The sequence below is a fragment of the Ochotona curzoniae genome, unplaced genomic scaffold, assembly GCF_017591425.1.
Source record: "Ochotona curzoniae isolate NIBS_2020 unplaced genomic scaffold, NIBS_Ocur_1.0 scaffold_4953, whole genome shotgun sequence".
Lineage (NCBI taxonomy): Eukaryota > Metazoa > Chordata > Mammalia > Lagomorpha > Ochotonidae > Ochotona > Ochotona curzoniae.
In genome coordinates, this window is record NW_024467127.1 from 1,256,564 (window position 1) to 1,276,362 (window position 19,799).

A 19,799-nucleotide genomic window follows, 5' to 3' on the forward strand; every position below is an offset into this window, starting at 1 on the left:
TTGTAATTTTCCAGATTCTTGCCAACAAGGTGCAGTAACTGATTGGCAGATGCGGTAGGAACCTTAAAAACAGGAATCAGTGAGACCTGAAGTGGATGAAGCCAACAGAAAGTGGGGGGTGGCTATGAGAACCTTGACCAGGAGAGCATGAAAGGCTGTGATTGGAGAGCCAAGACAAGCGCATCAGCCTTGAACTCATGACCTGGTACTAGTGTGTCGCTGATGAGAGCAGGGAGCATCTGAGGCTTTCTGCCTCTTGAGGTGGTAGCCATTGACTGCGAGCACAGAAGAACATCTGAAATTCTGCTATTTTGAGGGGTGAGGTTGTTTGATTTTTGAGGACAATGACTCAAGTGTTAAGTTGTGCCATGTATGATTGTGGAAGATTCATGTTTCTATATAAAAGAGTTTGCCACTTAATTGACTATGCACTAGATTGTAGAGATCGCCATTAAATTGTTCGAATGAATAAGAACTTGTCTGTTGGTAATACATTTACTTCAAGTCCACTTGACGACTTGCAGTTTGGGAATAAGCTAAAATCCAGATTCGGCAAAAACAAGTGAGCTACTGTCAGTCTACTCTTATTATTGGAAAATGTGTATGACTTCATTAATTATCTAAAATGGCAAGTGGGTGTCGACTTGTCCATCAGCTTCAGTTGAGTCAGTAGATGGATGCTAAGTTTAGTCATGGCTCCAGGGTAGTGGGTGCTTCTGTATACGGCACGCTGTGCTAAGCACATTACATTTAGATTTATGCTTATAATAATACTTTGAAGAAGGCACTAAAGTTGTCTGTATTTTATACCTAAGGAGATCAATGTCTGACCACTAGGCCAGGGTCCCGAGGCAGGGTGATTGTTGGATAGGGGTTGGGGACTCAGATAGTTCCTCGCAACATGAAACTGTCCATGTTGCTGGGAAGAGAGGATTGGGTCCGTGTAGTTTTCCCAGGCTGAGCAGAAAGGGACTGTTTGCAACTTCAGCCACAGTGTTGGAATGATCATCACATGTGCCTCACATGGATCATCATCCATTCAATCCCTTGATTTCAGTTTTTCTGCCAGGAAGACAAGAAAGTCAGCTGACAAACTCAATTAGCACCAAAGTCGCTTCTGTTAATATCTTCGATTTTGTCATGAATCATCTTTCTGTCTTTTTTTTTGGAAGGCAAAGCAAATAACACAGACCTTTCTGATATGATCTAACTTCAACTGGAAAAAAAATGAAGGCCTACAGTGAAAGGAATGAAATATCAGCCATATCCCAGACCATCAGGTTACTCCTGGTGCCTGCGGGACAAGAGATTCAGCACTCAGCCAAAGCAGCTCAAAAAGGCATAATTTCTTATAAAGTGCAAAGTATGTAGTTCATCATGTTGAAGAAACTATCGGGGCAATTTATTTCTTATTCTGCATATATAAGAATCTGTATTACAGGTACTGTATAACCACTTTAATGGACCATTTACTTTCCAATTGTTTCTTACATGGCGCTATGTCAGTGTAGGATGGAGGATTTGAGTTAGAACACTGAGGTGTTTTATGTCTATTTTAAGCTGTTAGTTTTACTGCATTTTGAGATGTAGAGGGCCATCATGTAATCAAATTGAGCTGTAAAGACTAAATCGAATTATCCCCCAAGGAACAGCTGTTGCATCTCCAGGGAGTGGGCAGGTCCCATGAGGAAAGGGAGACAGATCACAATGGGGATGTTGCCGGATGGTGCCCACTTGTGAGTCGTGTGCTGCACAGACTGTGGGCTGGTGCTCCCTGAGCCTTCAATCACATTGTGCAACTTAGGGATATTACCATGGTCTTCTAACTGACTGATTCCTTGAAGATTTTAGGAGAATTTAGGAGAAAAAAAAACCATAATTTTCCCTTTAATTTGTGAAGGTAAAAAATCAAGGTTATCTACCTGCACATTTAAAACAGCTTTTTTTAGGGGGTGGGATATTTTCCAAGTATATTAGTACGAAATGGATTCTTGGTACTTCTTCACAACATTACCAATTAAACTCTGAGGAGTAGAGGACAGTAGCAATGGTATATGTAACTAGATGAACGCTATTGAAGTCTAAAAATATTCAAAGAAATTTACGTAAGTTTTGATTGGTTGGTCTCTTAGAAAAGATGGCAGAGACTGTCAACAGTGAAAAGCTCAGATTGTTCTTCACTCTATCTTTGCCGTGAGTGCATTGAATAGGTCTCATCATTAGAGATATTAACTGATGTGTAATATGTGTGATGGTTCCTTTTATGAATGTTGCCATGGAGATCTTTGTTATTTATATCCACTTGCATGATTTCAGACTTTTCAAGTCTCACTTAATGAACAATGGAAGTGAAAGCCATTTTCAGAAGCTCGCTGTGTTTCAACCTGTTCTTTCCACTTTTGCACAGTACCAAGTAATCCATGGTTTGCGTCTAAGCCAAGGCCATGTCAGGGCTTCTGTATTCATACACCGAAACCCAATGAGCTGATGTCATGTGAAACATTTACCGAAAGATAACGTTGAGAAAGGAGTAAGCAAGGTGTGTGGTTTTCATGTTTTGCCTCTTCTGACATACACTTAAAAAGCATGTTATTACCAAGCTGGTGCTTACGTGAGTTAGGACATGACAACGCATGTTGCTGAGTTCTGGTGGCTGGAGTTCTGATAGAGCGCCCTATTGATGGCCTTGGAAAGAAGAAGAGGGCGTGAAAGTCTTTACACTCCTGCACTGCTGTGAAAAACACGTAGGAAATGTTGAGCTCCTAGTTTTGGATCAGCCCATGCCTGGCAGTGAACCAGCAGATGGAAGATCTCTCTCTCACCTTCTCTCTCTCTCTCTCTCTCTCTTCTTCTTTCTGTAACACCGCTTTTCAAATAAACTAAGTAGTTCTTCTTTAAAAAAAAAAAATAGGAGGGCTTATCAAGGATTTAGAATGTGAACAGTAAAACAATGAAAATTTTACGATTGTAAAAACATCACTTTGCATCAACAGGTCATAGAAGGATGAAACACACATCCAAATAAGAGTGATAACATCAGAAAAAGAATCCATAGATGAACCCAGCGGTAATAATGTACTGGGACAATGGGGAAAAGGGACTGAAGCAATAAAACACAGGGGATTAATGAAGCATTTCCCCAAAGAAGTTGAGGAGAAAGTGAGAAACAGCCATGACTATAAAACCAATGGGCCCGTCTCATAAACGGTACTGAAAGGTTTGCCGCATGTAGAAGAAACAAAAAATATCGTCACAAAAGAATAGGAAGGTAGAAAACCTCAAAGCAAAAAAAAAACACAGGGATTTTAACATAGACAATAGGATTATTTATGGCAATGTAGTAGGGCCGTGTCATCACTTATCTGTAATAACTTCGAATATAAATTACCTAATCTCTCCAATTAAAGATATAAAACTAACTTAATGGATGAAAAAGCAGAGCCATTTATTTGTTGCATGCAAGAAACACATCCCACCGAAAAGGATACACGCAGACTGAAAGTTAAAGGATGCAAAGAGATATTCCATGGTAATGGAAAGCAAAATCAAGCTGGAGTAGCCTTGATAATATCTGAAAAATGGACTTTAAGACCAAAAAAAAAAAAAAAAACCTGCACCAAAAATAAGGAATGGCATCATCCCGTGATTAAGTGCTCATTTAGTAGGAAGACATGACTATTCTAAATATACATGCACTCAGTGCTGGGACTCGGCCTTTGAAAACAAATGATAATGGGTCTGGTGGTGTGGCCTAGTGGCTAAGGTCCTTGAATGAGCCGGGATCCCATATGGTCGCCGGTTCTAATCCTGGCAGCTCCACTTCCTTTCTATCTCTCCTCGTCTCTGTATATCTGACTTTATAATACAAATTTATCTTTTCTGAGTAACAGGGAAAGAAGTTGGAAATGCACAACTCAGGAAATTCTAGAAAATATGCTAATGCATAGATGGAATAATATACTCCCGAATGAACAACGGATCACAGAATAAATCACAATGGAAATAGTAATCACTAGAAATGAATGAGGATGACAAAACAACCTATCAAAACTATGAATACGGGGCCTGGCATGATAGCCTAGTGGCTAAATCCTCACCTTGTATCTGCCAGGATCGCATTTGGGTGCCAGTTCATAGCCTGGCTGCTGACATTATGAAAGTATGAGGGACTGAGGCAGCAGGAACAACATTTACCTTGAAGTGCTAGAAAGCACTGAGATAAAGAAAAAAATGTGGATTTGCTTACCACAGTGTAGATCTGATGTTTCCGTCTCTTAGCCAGGTCAATTATGTTTACGCCGTTGTAGTAGAGGTTTTCAATACATCCATGAAAATTTTTCCTTAAAAACGTTCCAGGTTTGCCTGGTACTGGAATTCCTCCAAAACTAAGCTGTATGGGGGAGGAAATAAGAAAGTAGTCTTGGTTATAAGCTCTAAAGGAATATGCAAGGGAAGTTAACAAATTCAGTGGATTAAAACGTACATGAGCCAAGTGGCTGAAATGATTATAGAGGACGCTAAGATATTGCGTGCTAAGATATTCGTAATTGCATGATTCTTAAGGGCTTAATCTACAGGACTAATATAATATTCTTTTTTTTTTTTTTTGCAAATAGAACAAAATCTAGAGGAAGAGAGAAAAGAAAATCAATGCCCTTAAATTTATCATTTTTGCAAATACCTTAGATAATGCAGCCTTACTAAGGCAAAGACACAAACAAAACACACCGAATCCTAGAAAAGCCTGCAATGTGTACAGAAAGAACTAACGCAAAAGATTGCTCACAAGTTATTATCTATAAAAATAAAATTAAAAATAAAAGCAAGGAAAAGCCCAAATGGATCATACAATCTGGAAAGTAAATAAAAACCAGTATCACGGAATCTTACAGACTTATAAATTATGCTGCTTATTCAACACTTGTGGAAAAATGGGAAAAGGCTATAATGTTGATTGAATTACATGAGTTCTAATTGGTTGAAAAGTAATATGTCAGCCTCAATTATGGTGCATGAAATACAGGCTAAGAGGAAATACTCAAAACTATATGAGATTATGCCGTTTTCCATTTTCACTTCCTGTAAATAATAACACTATTTACAAAAACAAACCTAGATTATTGTGAATGGTTTCTATAACCTCAAAAAAGAATGATTTCCATAATCAAATATCTGTTAGCCATGTAAAGAGCTACTTCTAAATGTTTAGTCTTTTATAAGTTTCAAGTCTTGTTTTTTGTTTTGTTTTTGCTTTGTTTTTTACTTTATTTTTTTAAATTTACTTTATTTAAATAAAGTAACTGTATTTACTTTATTTGAAAGGCAGATTTTATTCAATCCATTGGTTCACTCACCAACTTTTATAAGAGCTGGAACTAAGGTGATTAAAAGCAGGGAGCCTGGATTTTCAAGTGGATTTTTCCCCAGCATGCAGAGGCCCAACTATTCATGCCATCCTCTGCTGCTTTCCCAGGGTATAAGCCAAGAGCTGAATCTGAAACGGAGTATCTGGAACACAGCCCAGTGTTCATATGGCATGCCCCCACCACAGGGTGCAGGATTAGCCTGCTGAGCCACTATGCTGACTCAGGTCTGCCCATGCTTACTGCTCTCTCTCTCCGTAAATATATACAAGTGTGTGTATAATGTGCATAAATGCATATTATCTTCTATATATGTGAGAAAGCATGCAGTACTTGTAGTGCTTATTATTTAGTGTTTGGTTTATCTTAATAAAATGGTATCCAACTGTTTCCATTTTGTTGTGTTAGACTTTCATCTTCCTACGGCTAAGTAATGATCCATTGTGTATACATATCATATTTTCTTTATCTAGTCATCTGTTGATAAATATCTGTGTTAATTTCATACCATTGTTATTTTGAAGATTACTTCAATAAACATAAAAATGTAGCTATCTGCATTTTCAAACATACTTACTTATTTGAAAGCAGAGGGAGAGGAAAAAGAGAGAGAATTATTTTTTCCATACACTGGTTCATTCCAAAGAGGCTACTACTACCATTGTAAAAAATCAGCCTCAAGCTTAGCTTGAAACACTCCCTTGTGGGTAACAGGGCTCAAATAACGGCCCATCTTTAGTTGCTTTCCCATGTGCATTAGCAGGAAACTGGATAGGAAGTGGAGCAATCTAGACAGGAACCAATGCTCATATGGGATATCAGGCATGGTGATGACTTAATTCACTATTCTACAATGTTGGCCCCAGTATTCTATAACATACTGATGTAATTTCTTTTGGATATGTTCCCAGAAAAAGAGTAACTCAAGCACGTGATGTGAGTGTGTGTGTGTTTCTTTCCTTTTTTTTTGAAATCTGAGGGAGCTATCCACTCTTTTCCGTAATATCTGGACCATGCTACATTGCCCAAGGATCCCATTTTCTCCACCTTTTCTCTGCTTGACTAAAAAATGTCATTTGTGCTTCCAGATGAATTTTATGGTTGTTTCTCCTAATTCTGTAAAGAATCAAATTGATGTATTAATAGGGATTGTATCAAATCCTTTAATTGTTTTGGGTAGTATGGAAAGTTTAGTAAAAGCGATTTTTCTAATTCATGAACACAGGACATTTTTCCAATTTTCTTGTGTCTTCTTCAATACCTTCATTAATGTTGTGCCATTTGGATTGCAGAGGTCTTTGTTTTCCTTAGCCATATTTATTCTATAGCTTAAAAGATACTGAGAATGGAATAGTTGATTGTTTATTATCAAGACTATGGTGTGTGAGAATCTAAGGTTTTTTGTTTTTGTTTGTTTGTTTGTTTGTTTTTGCTTTGGTATCCTGCAGTTTTACCAAATGTATGAGTTATTTACACTCATTAAATATTTTGTCATATGAATTATCTGCCTATCCTATTATGACTGATGATTTTTAGAATTTAGCTACTGATGTGTACTTTAGGTTCAAACAGTATACTTTCAATCCAATCTCTGCGTATTTTGAAAGGTATAATTTATGTGATACAAGAAAATGCTTCAAAAGCTTGTGGCTTTTATAAGTTTATTTGGGTGCAAGAACTTGATATCTGCATGGCTTTTTGTATGATGTTATGTTCTTCATGAATTCTTTGAAGACTCCCTGTTGTTTAAAACACTATTTTGTAGATTTTGTGTATTTTTCTTATTTTATTATCTTGGTCAAAACATACCCAGATCAAGCCATAGCTTTAAGCAAAAATGATTTCATAGAGCATTTAAAACACGTTTTCCACAAAATGGAAGAAAAAAAACCCTATTTTCAAATTATGTCTAGCATGGATCATGACTACAGATTTAGGAGATGTCAGTCTACTTTCTTTTAACACATAAATAGATTATTTAAATAATTATCTGTAATAAGAATGAATAACTGGTTTAATCCATTAGTTTTCCCAAAATTCATATGACAGGATAAAAGCAAAATGAGGTATTTCATGCTTAATTATAGTCAACTTAAATTATATTACTGGCTCATAATTTAGTAGATTCTCTTATTGAACCACTCATGTTGGAAATGTATTCATTCAGATTTTAAGCAGTGCATGAATTACCTCTTTGAATTTTTTAAGTTATGTGTTTAGATCACAGATTTGTGCCTGAGAAAAGTTAAAGCCAACTGAGGTTCTTCTCTGCTTACTGTAAGTTCATTTATTAATTTAGAACTACTTTATAAAATTATTTTGGTGAGTTCTCATGTGGTAATTTTGATCCATTGTAGTATACAGTCTAAATTCCAGCAATTTACAATTTGAATAGTATCAATCTATGAAATTTTTGCATAAATGACATATGAAATGTAAAAGTGTAAATACAACTCTATATTGTTTTATCCTTGAAATGAATGAAATTAACATCTTGACATTTGATGTTTCTTCATAGTCCTTGTCAAACTCCTTTAGAACAATGCAATTATTTTTTTAGCAGTGGTTTAAACCTATAACTGTGAAACAGATTAGAAGTAATTTATTGTAAGCATTTAAAGAATAATGAAATGAAGGATGAGGTAGAGTGGAAATCATCATTAATGGATTAAGACTGTATTTATGAAATACTCAAAATATGTTCTGTTTATGTAAATAGAGAAAAAAGAAAAAATGAAAGTGGTTGGTAAAATGTGAGAGCTGTAACTTTAATATTAACAAAGTCTTAGAGGAAATTTCTCTAGCAAGTCAAAATCCCTTTTCATGGTGCCATCAACTCAAAGAAATAGAAGCAAATGATGCTTGAAAAGTTTGATATTTAGGCCTGGCACGATAACTCAGTGGCTAACTCTTTGCTGTGTACATCCAGGATCCCATATGGGCGCTAGTTTGTGTCCCAGCTACTCTGCTTCCCATCCAGCTCCCTGCTTGTGGCCTGGGAAAACACTAAACAATGGCCAAAGCATCCAGACCCTGCACCCATGTGGGAGACCCAGAGAAAGCTGACTTCGGATCGGCTACGTTCTGGCCATTGCCACTTGGGGGAGTGAACCAGCAGATGGATCTTTTCTCTGTATTTCTTTTTCTCTGTAAATCTGCCTTTCCAATAAAAAAATATTTTAAAAATCAATATTTAATGAAAATATTGTTATTTTAAATTTATGATAAATCTCCAGACCTTGGAAAACTTCCCATCACCCTGGTCCCTATATTAAAGCTGTCTTCAATTCCATATGGCCTAGAACAAAACAGTCCTAGGAGACAGACTGGCAAATGGCTGATAGGGCGGCAAGAGAGACAGGCTTGAGGGTACAGTGTGAGGCCAGCGAGTCAGGGTCTCTGGGCTCATGGGTTCAGAATAAGGGGTGTGGAGAGTTGAACCTCTGAAACATGTGCCAAGCGCTGCTGGCTGGATGTGGAGTGGGTTCAGGTGTCCACATTTTACAGCTAGGCTATGATAAATATGCATGCCAAGAGTGTGGAAGAGGGTATATTTTTTTTGCCTGCCCCTAAATCTGAATTAAACCAGGAAATGTCATTTCCTATAGGAACAAGAGAACAACATACCTCCCCCGATATGGGATAGTACAGGACTAGACATGAATCACCCGTTGACACTCTACCCACAAAGGAAGAACTGTCAACCTCACACCAAAGCTGCACCATGCTGCACTAACCTGCAAACAGGCATTAAATTGTTATCACCACCACCAAGTTTATATTCTCCTCCACCATGGGAAAGAGAGACCAATGAACAGATTGTACTTAGGAACAAGGTGAGAACTGACATTCATGCGTATTTGAGTATGAATGTGGTTTTTATGCTTTTTCCTTAGCTTTTATTTTTTTATGTAATGGAGAATTTGGACCTGTATTAACTTATCCAATTATAGATTTAGTTCATTACAAGGTAAGTTTGAGTTCACATGTTTTAATGTCCAATTCACCATTGATTCTTATAAATATTTAATAATCTCCAGTATAATGAACTTGTTCTGTGTTTGTTAATTCTGTAATTGATATATTATTCTGAGCATTTGCACTCACATTTTAATCTCATTTGTCTCCACTCTGTCAATAAATTTGAAGTCCTGCACCACTTAGTGTTTCAGTCCATCAAGTTCGGGCTGCAAAACTCTGATGACTATTTGCAAAAATTGAATATTGATCATTCCAAAGCTACTCCGTTCAGTTGCTATTTGATAGCTCATCTCCCACGTGTCTAATGCTGCTCTTTCTCCTTGCATTCTGTTCATTGGCTTACCATTGGCCAGCCCAACGGAAGAGCCACCAACCAGCCCTCGGAGCCTGCACTCTGGAGATGCCAGAGTTAAAGCATAAATGAGCAAATTTTGTAGGCTTCTTTGTACTTACTAATATTTATATGATAGCAACATGTGGTAATTAAGGATCAACTACAGGCCTTTATGTGTTTATCTTAACTTTTAATTTCAAATTTACAATTTTGAATGCTCAGTTGTTTCTTCACACATTTAACTTGTGTATTTTTGTGGATAATTTATATAACTTAAAAAAATCTTAGGGCCCGGCGCGGTGGCGCAAGTGGTTAAAGGTCCTCGCCTTCCACGCCCAGGATCCCATATGGGCGCCGGTTCTAATCCCGGCAGCCCCGCTTCCCTTCCAGCTCCCTGCCTGTGGCCTGGGAAAGCAGCAGAGGACGGCCCAGAGCTTTGGGACCCTGCACCCGCATGGGAGACCCGGAAGAGGCTCCTGGCTTTGGATTGGCATAGTATCGGCCCGTTGCGCTCACTTGGGGAGTGAATCATCGGATGGAAGATCTTCCTCTCTGTCTCTCCTCTCTGTATATCTGCCTTTCCAATAATAAAAATAAATCTTAAAAAAAAAAATCTTAAACCCTCAGAAAATGGAGTACTTTAAAAGATTTATTTATTTTTATTGAAAACTCAGATATACAGAGAGGAGGAGAGATAGACCGGAAGATCATCTGTCTGCTGATTCACAGCCCAAGCAGCCACAGCGGCTGGAGCTGAGCTGATCCAAAGCCAGGATCTGGGAGTCTCTTCCAGGTCTCCCATGCGGGTGCAGGGTTTGCGAATGCTTTCCCAGGCCACAAGAGGGAGCTGGAGGGGAAGCGGGGCAGCAGAGACACAAACTGGTGTCCATATTGGATCCCGGCACTTTTAAGTCCAGGATTTTGGCGACTAAGCTATGGCACTGGGCTCTGTCATTTCTATTTTTTAAGAAAGAAGTTATATTTCTTTTACTGATTCCATGGTCAAAGATGTTATTAGTGTTGATTTTGCCTTTATCTTACAAGTCTGACAAACTTCATTATATAGAAGATAATCCGGATACTGAATGAAGAAGTTTTTTTTTTTTTTTTTTTTTTTTTAGGGTGCATCGTGTATGTGGAGTGATGCACAGTTCTTCAGTATATTGACAGACAGAACTTGAAACCCAAACTGCTAGGTCAGGAGTTCTCTCATTGATTGGCAGTTTGCTGTTGTCACAGCATGTTCCTAATGAAATCTCTCTCATCAGAGAAGTCTTTTCTAGTGAATCTTAATCAAAACTCTTTTGTTCTTATTTTTCTAGCTGATAAACATTTGCCAAAAAATCAGTCCATGTTCTTAGTGGTAGAATTAAGGACAGATCACACACAGCAAGCCATTCTTCTGGAAACACAGGGGTTTGTGAAGACACCCCCGTCTTCCAGCAGGTTCATGGAAGCAAAGAGACTGACTGTGCTCCATCGGCAGAGGAGGCAGAGATGTGTTTAAAATAACCGGAGGAAGTAACAGCTGATTTGGAGTTTGAAAAAAAAAACTAGAATGCATGCATTTTACAATACATACATTACAGAAAGGCCTGCCAAGAATGGAGAGCAATACACAGGGCTTTCTTAGCTTCTTCAGGAAACACACACACCAACAGACACAACAACACATACACAACACACACTCCCTCAAGAAACAGAAGTTTGCTTGGCAATGTCCTTAGTAGTTACTTTAAGAATAGAAAATGAGTGAGTTTTAGGTTATAAACAAAATTGGAAGGAATCGTTGGAGCCGTGTGCACAGAACTTTGAACAGCGCGAGGAGTTATGGAAGGAGTCCTGCTAGGTGATTGAGCCACCTGTAGGAACACGTCATTGACCCCATTGTGGTTACTTGTCCTCAGCTGCGAGGTGGGAAGAGCTGTTTCCTGCAGCGAGCAAACTTCCTGAACCAGCCATCCTCAGACACCAGCGGGGTAAACACTTGTTTTCTGAAAGTTGACACCAACGTCTCATGCTCTCCATAATGCCTTCTGAGCTGCCAAACCCGGCACCTGGATTTATTTTCTAGTTCTTTCCATACGCTTTGTGAATCTTGTTTTTCATATTTATCACATTTGCTACTTACACCTTGTGTCACTGCTGGGATTCAAACCAATTGGGATGTGAGGAGTGTTCTTTGCTGTTCTCATTGACATAATTCAAGGGCTTGAAGTGAGGCTAGATATGCTGCAAATGCTACATCCAGTTTTATTAAATGTTTTGGAATATCTCCTTTAAAATATTTCTCAAAACAGATAACATCCTCTACTTTTGCAATATGTAATTCCAGAAGGCGGATTAATACATAGACCTCTCACGTACATCTATTGACTCAAACCAGGTCATTAGCAAAGTTGTATCTGATTATTACTTAGTTATCTCCATTTTTATTTTTCTGCTTGTTATTTTCCTGATTTTTCTGATCTCCTTGCTTATGGCAAATTCCATGGATTGATGTCAAAAGTTGACAAAATCAGGTTTTAGATTGCGAAGGGTCAGTGTCTTGGGCAATAATGACTGGTGCCTGACGGACTTCCTGATGTCATAGGTGAACTGCAACTGGGTGACTCCCAGGAGAAAGACTGCTCTCGTGTTAAATGGAAGCAGTCCCGGAATCTACTACCTTTTTATTTTTCTGTCATCTCATTCCTTTTCTGTCTGCTTTTCTCTTTTTAGCTTTTAGGTTACCTCGCTGGCGACAAGCTCATTCCTCCCCTACTGGCCTTTTCTCTGAATTCAGATGAATTTAGCCTCCCTTTTCTGGTGATTGCACTTCCCACTCACGTCTCCCTTGATTTCCTGATACTTTTTCAAAGTGTATCCTTTGTAAATATCTGTCTGATCGTTGCGCTGGAAGTCCACTTTGGGATGGATCAGGTGTGAAACGAATCCAAACTGCTCATTTTTCTTTCAGCTTCTAAAACTCACACCGACTGAGTGCTGGTGGAGCCACATGGTGAGTTCTGCCCTTCAGGGGAGTTCTGCGCTGCACTGGGAGTCCCGCCCTTGGGAAGGATGAAAGCTCATCTCATGGGGTAGATGATGTGGGACAGGCTCAGTTGCTGCAGCAGCGATTCGCAGGAAAGACAGGTGCATTCCTTTCAGCCTCTTTGTCTTGTTTCATTCCTCACCATGACACCTCGCTCTCACCTTTTCCTTCTTCCCTCTCTCATAAACCATATGATGTCTTCTTTTAGGAGATCCCAGTGTCACAAGAAGATACCAGCTTGTACTCTGCAACCTCTTTTATCCCATGCTCAGAAATCTAATCTTACCTCATGCTTTAGGACCTGCTCAAAAGTTTGTATACTATACATTTGCTTTCCAGTTTATGTATGCTTTTCTGTGTTTTTTTTTTCAAAATGATGCTGTCGTTGAATTTGATTAACGTTTCTTTTCATTTCAAATTTGTATTGGAGACAATTCCAAACCAGAATACAGAGCAGTGCCTCATCCTTGCATCTCTTTTGTCTTTTGAATTTAGTTATTTGACTTTTTAATAGCTATAAACTGTGTGTATTTAAGGATTACTGTGTGATCCCACAGTGATTTAAATGTTCTCTGCTGTTTTTTTTTTCTTGCAGCAACCCCTTTTTGTTTGCATACACTCACAAATCCAAGTTGTGCCTAGTCCCCCAAAGTCTTCTAATAGACCATATTGCTGAGCACCTTCCCACTTCCTGTCTCAAAATCTGGGTGGGACGAGCGATCTTTGATTTTGTTCAGTTTCCAAACACTATCCGTTGGACTCATCCTGAACAGATATTTAGAGCTGCTGATCTAATACATGGAACTAGCCATGTCATTATTCTGCAAAACAGCTCCTTAGTGGTCCACTGTCCTTAATCTAACAATCTAAGTTCTCTAAGATATCTCTTTATCACTTCATCCTTTTGTTTTTTGTTATTTTATTGCTCACTACATCACGCAGTATGTTGTAAATATGTAAAAGCAAGCTGTTCACATACACACACATACACAGATTGCTTTCTGATATAGACAATGCATCTTGTACAATTTGTAAATACTAATAACGCACGCAATCCCTTTAATTGTAATTTTGTGTGATCACTTGAGTCCTACAGCCTGTTTTCCAATTTTTTTCCCCCTGAATTCTTTTTAAACACCTGGAACTCCAGACTGTCAGGCATCAAAGCCCTTGTTCTGGCATGCCATCATGACCTTACACCCCAGACAATACCTATTCATAAAAATAGCAGAATAGCCAGCTGGAAGCTTTTTACCATCTATGTAGGCTGTGGCCCCATCCCCTGTATCGCTCCAGTATGTCCTTTTCTGGGTCCAGCAGAGGGCTGCAGTGAGCTCTGCTGAATGTTCCTCAGCCCAGGTGTCAGTGCACAACAGGGCAGACTCTAAACCTGTGTATACCCACAGTGATGGGGAACTCTAAGCTGTCAGTTTCCAGAATTTCAGCGTACAAAGTTTGTATGCTTTCTTGGAGCCTCTTTTGCAACAGAGCAGGGAAGAAATAGCTCTGCCTCTACAAGTCAAACATCAGTATGGGGATGAGCTAATGACAAGAGCTTGTACTGCACATCCCAGATTCCTGTTGATTACCCTAGCTAACTGAAGTTGTTTTTTCTAGGAGGGAATGATTAGGGGTGGACACAGGCAGATCAGCGCAAAGATCAAAAGAGGCAAAATGGAGATCTGTTGCTTTTATATGCATGTAGTTTGATTGATACCTCCCGTGTATATCCTCATGTCACTGATGGCGGGACGCTGCCTCTCACGAAACACTGACAGTGGGGAGATGAGACCTTGGTGTGTCACCAATTCCCTCAACTCTTTACCATTTGTTTGCTTATCAATCTATTTATTCATTAGCTGCTCTGAAGTGGGCAGCCTGGGGACGTGCAGGGAGCCTCAACTCACCTCATAGTCAATGTCCAAGGCGTCTGCCACACCCTTGGACCTGAAGTGCTCTGTGTGTTTGTCCACGGTGAAGTTCACCTGCTTGCCCATTCTCTCAATCAGGACTGAGTGCCAGTGTTGGTCATCGAGGAGGCTTCCCAGAGTGGCTGAGGGTGGACTGCTTCTGGGCCGGGCCTTTCTGTCATCTGTGAGGGGAAGGCAGGGACAGCTTTGAGGCCACCAGATGACCATCCTTGATTGGAAGCATCACAAACAAAATACTGTAACAAATACGATGGTGCAGGTGGGACACTGCACATGATCTGACCTTGTGAGATGCATTGTATTCAAAACGCAGGTGCATGAAACATACCACATCGAACTGTCTTCTGAGTATATGTATGCAATGTCTATAAAAATGAATGGATCTTGTGTTTTTGAGTTGATTTGTACCCCTAAGATGCATATAAAAGTATCACAACATCTACAAAGTCTGAAATGTGAAACGCTTGTGCTTGTGCAGATTTCATGTAGCTGGTACTCAAGCCTGGAGAACATTACATACTATATGCCACGGTTCTCTATCCCAAAGGCAAAGGAAGGAACGTTTGTGTTGATCTCTGCCTGTGCTGGAGCTTTGAAGAACTGTCACAGAGAAGCAGGTCTATATTCTACTTGAACCGATGCTTACCCTCCTTTTCTGGGATGAAATGTGTGTTTTCAGTAGTTGAAGAATTAAATTAAAGTACATTTATTTGGGCCCGGCGCCGTGGCGCAAGTGGTTAAAGGTCCTCGCCTTGCACGCCCGGGATCCCATATGGGCGCCGGTTCTAATCCCGGCAGCCCCGCTTCCCTTCCAGCTCCCTGCCTGTGGCCCGGGAAAGCAGTCGAGGACGGCCCAAGGCTTTGGAACCCTGCACCCACGTGGGAGACCTGGAAGAGGCTCCTGGCTTCGGATTGGCATAGTGTCGGCTGTTGCGCTCACTTGGGGAGTGAATCATCGGATGGAAGATCTTCCTCTCTGTCTCTCCTCTCTGTATATCCACCTTTCCAATAAAAAAATAATAAAAATAAATCTTTAAAAAAAAGTACATTTATTTGAGAGGCAGAAAGAAGCAGGAGACTTAAATAGGTGAGAAAGATGGCATCTGTTGGTTCGCTCCCTAGATGTCTACAACAGCCAGATTCAAGCTTACAACTCAGTGTCCTAATTAACTGAGGCGTAACCTACAGCTTCCCACAATTTGCATTAGTAGGAGACTGGGGGCAGAAGCTGTTACTGAACCTGGGCACTTTGATATGGGCTACAGGTATCCCAGCTGGTACCCTGACAATCATCCCTGAACTTCAACAATTGAATAAAGAAATGGACAAAATACTAAGGACCACAAGAACACGGTTAAAACAGATGAAGTCCACCTTTAGCCACAGTGCACATTTGCCGAGTCTGAGAAGAGAAAGCTCGCTTTGAAAGCTCTGCAGAAGGGGAGCACAGTGTAAGCGATGGTGAAGGTGAGTCACAAATGCAGGGATGTTAGAAGCTCCACTGTCAATCCTCTAATGGGAAATTATCTCTAGTTTACAAATAAGGAAACTGAGACTTTATCCATCACGTTATACCTATATGCCACCACCAATGGCAGCAGGTGCAAACCCGTGTCGGCCTGGTACCTTCTCCATTGATTGTGGAATGGGTGTTGCAGACTCTGACTTAATAGAGTCTTCACAACTCCTTGTGCCTCTCCCCAACTTCCAAATTTATGGCAGTCCCTAGCTTTCTCCCTCCATCAATGAGGAAATAGCTTTCTCGCCCTATACAGAATTTTGCGTGGACTTTCACAAAACGGGCAATTAGATACAACTATTAGTTCTGGGGTGGTGCTATTCAGTTCTAGTAACTACAGGTGGGGGACTTCTCTTCCCAGCACAGTGGCAGCAGCCCGTGAGAATGGGATGTTTAGGTACAGCAGCTGCCACTGCCCTGCAGCCTCCTTTCCAGCACTCAGGCCCTGTTCTCTTCACTGACTGATACCTGTAGCTCCACATAAGAGTGTCAGTGTGGTCATTCAGCAAAGCTGAGATTCAGCGGCTGAGTTCTTCTTTGTTTCCCTGTTTTTGAATTTGTTACACTAATACTGCATTCTCAACTACATCAATCAGACTAATGAATTAACACGTATCTATGTTCCTCCCTCTCTACCTCCCATCTCTTCCTTTCTTTCTTCCTTCCTTTCTCTTCTTTCTTTCTTTTCTCTTCTTTCTCTTCTTTCTTTCTTTCTTTCTCTTCTTTCTTTCTTTCTTTCTTTCTTTCTTTCTCTCTTTCTCTCTTTCTCTCTTTCTCTCTTTCTCTCTTTCTCTCTTTCTCTCTTTCTCTTGTTCATGACAAGGATTATTGCCAAGGGGCTTGAGCTGCCACAAAAACAACACAAGGCCATATCTCCCTACAGGTATGCCTCTCATTTATAAAATCAAACCTATCTAGGTGTTAATGCTGCTGGAAGGGAATGTAAGGGGCTTCATATATGATCAGGTCTAAGTTCTAAATCAGATAGATATAACATTGGCATTTTTAGGTTACATTGGATACGCATCTCACTTTTTTCCCCATAAAAGATGAGATACTTGTCAATGACTTATTTACGTGCTCCAAAGATGAAAGATTTGAAAATGTAAAATACCTTCAGGTCATTGAAAGAAGCAACAGGACAACAGAAAGGAAAGCACCACCTTTTCCCCCTTTTGATGGTGCCATCCCCGTTGTGGGATGCAGGGTATGCTGCTCTTCTTGTGTCAATGCAAGGCAGGATTAAATAATTTCATATGTTCAGGCCTGGCACAGTGAGCTAGCGGTTAATGTTCTCTCCTTGAACGCACCAGGATCCCATATGGGCGCTGGCTCTAATCCCAGTGGCCCTGCTTCCCATCCAGCTCCCTGCTTGTGGCCTGGGAAAGCAGGAAAGAACGGCTCAAAGCCTTGGGTTCCTGCACCAGCGTGGGAGACCTGAAATGGCTCCTGGCTCCTGGTTTCAGATTGGAACAGTACTGGCTGTTGCGGTCACCTGGGGAATGAATCATCGGACGGAAGATCTTTCTCTCTGTCTCTCCTCTCTGTATATCTGATTTTGCAGTAAAAAATAAAATAAATCTTAAAAATACTAATTTCATATGTTCTAACATTCAGATCCCTGCTTCAAAAGTCAAATTTAATTATGAGTGGATCAAATGAATGTTTTCTTTGGAACTACTAGATACACTAGCAAACCCTCCTCACAGCCTTCCCCCTGTGCTCCTGCTCCATAGGCCAAAGGCAGTCCCCTCGCTACTATCTTGCTTGAGCTTCTGGGAAAATTCATTATGCAGAAACAGGACAGAAGATTGTTGTAGTTTAGTTTCATTTATTTAAGGTTTAATAATATATTACACATTTATTCTAAAATTTCCCCTTTATGCATTCTATATTGGGAATGTTTCTTGACCAATCATGAAGCCTTACTTATAGATGTATAATACTTCTTAGCATGAAATATGTGAAATTTTGTGTGAATACTTTTCTGTGGGAGAAATTAAGATTTGTCCATCTGCTTTAGACAGACAACAGCCACGCTTTGTATATTGTATACAGAGCATGTGTGATCTCAGGGCAAACATACATTTATTTTTTTAAGATATATTTATTTTTATTGCACAGGCAGATACACAGAGAAAAGGAGATATTGGGAGAAAGATCTTCCCTCTGCTGGATCACTTCCCAAGTGGCCAAAATGACTGGAGCTGAGCCAATTCGAAGCCAGGAGCCAGGAGCCCGAAGACTCCTCTGGGTCTTCCAGTGCAGGGACAGGATCCAAAGCCTTGGATCATCCTCCACTGTTTTCCGAGGCCACAAACAAGGAGCTGGATGAGAAGTGGAGCAGCTGGGCCACGAACTGGTGCCTCTATGTGATCCTGGTGCTCAAAGTGGAAATGAAGCATTGCACCACACCCAAGCAAGCATTTCTCCAGCATGTACATTTGAACGAGGATGCACTATTAGATAACATGCTAGCATTCAAAGGTATAATTTTGTCATTTTTGTAATATTAGAAATACTTGCACTTTGAACAGAAAATGCCAAATTGTCTAAAAAAGCTGCATCTTTGAAACTCCAGCTATTTATGAGTGATTTATATCACAGCCTTGCCAACAGAATATGAACTAACTTAGTGATTTTGCCCATCTGATGGGTAAATGCACTATTTCAGTATGCTAATGTGCTTTTTAAATTGGAATGAATTTGGAAGATTTTCTTTTTTATTTCTTTTGCTGCGGACTGTTTCATCATCTACTGCTTTCTACCGACTTTCTTATAAAATTGGTACTTAATCTATTTAATATAAATTTAGAATTTTTTGAAGTGGCTTTTATGTGTTGCTTTTCAATGTCTATATATCATGATGTGTTTGTCATTATTCATATATTTTTGTGATAAAAGGTTAATTGTTTTTCTTAGTTAATAGTAGACTTCCAGATTTTTTAATAATACTTTCAAGTTTCTCCTTACTCATTAACAAATTCTCATTAACAAATCCTGCCTCAGTTCTTTCATTTCTCATATAACTGAAAATTTATTCTGATATAAGATATTTGGACACAGTTGAACCATCTTCAAGTATTATTATTATTATTTTGTAATGGTTTCTAAGAAGCAGGATGGCACTCTGGAAATCCAGATGAGAATTCTGTAAACTTAACTTTGTGTCTCCTCCGAATCTCAGCAGTAGCGCCACCATGCGGCATGATAGATCCAGGCTCGCCCTGCTCTGTCTGGGATGCTTGACTTCAGCTTGCAGCACTCCAGCGGGGCTAGCCAGGCTGGCTGTTGGCACTGTACCCTGCTTATAGGCACTGTCACATTCCCCACTACCATCCTAACACCCAGGACAGGGACTGTGGGAGCTGGGACACCACCTCCCAGCCCATCGTTACTTTCCTTAGGTCCAGAGTTTATCCTTCCATTCTACAATTTCAACCTGAGTTAAGCCAGTTTAGTCTTCCCATCCCTTCCAATAATTCTCATAATTTTAAAAAATTCACATTTTCTCAAATAGTAATTACTATTTGCTTTCTGCAAATACTGAAGCAATAAACCTTAACTAACACATTTATTTCATGCAAGACAGTTGGTGAAATTCTTACAAATGCTTAAAGCAATTTGTTGGCCTTTT

At 39.8% G+C, this 19,799-nt stretch overlaps 1 protein-coding gene across 2 annotated transcripts in view; it reads right to left on the bottom strand.

Annotated features, from left to right (window-relative positions):
- Nucleotides 1–19,799, bottom strand: part of LOC121150345 (contactin-associated protein-like 5) — a 544,128-nt gene that overhangs the window by 289,329 nt on the left and 235,000 nt on the right. Inside the window, exons 6-7 of one of the 2 annotated variants that reach the window (XM_040971192.1) lie at nt 14,620–14,804; nt 4,250–4,390 (exon numbers count right to left, since the gene is read on the bottom strand). In XM_040971192.1, coding sequence (XP_040827126.1) covers nt 4,250–4,390; nt 14,620–14,804 — 326 coding nt within the window. Of the gene's footprint in view, nt 1–4,246; nt 4,391–14,619; nt 14,805–19,799 lie in introns of both variants that reach the window. The other variant, XM_040971191.1, reaches the window with a different exon arrangement.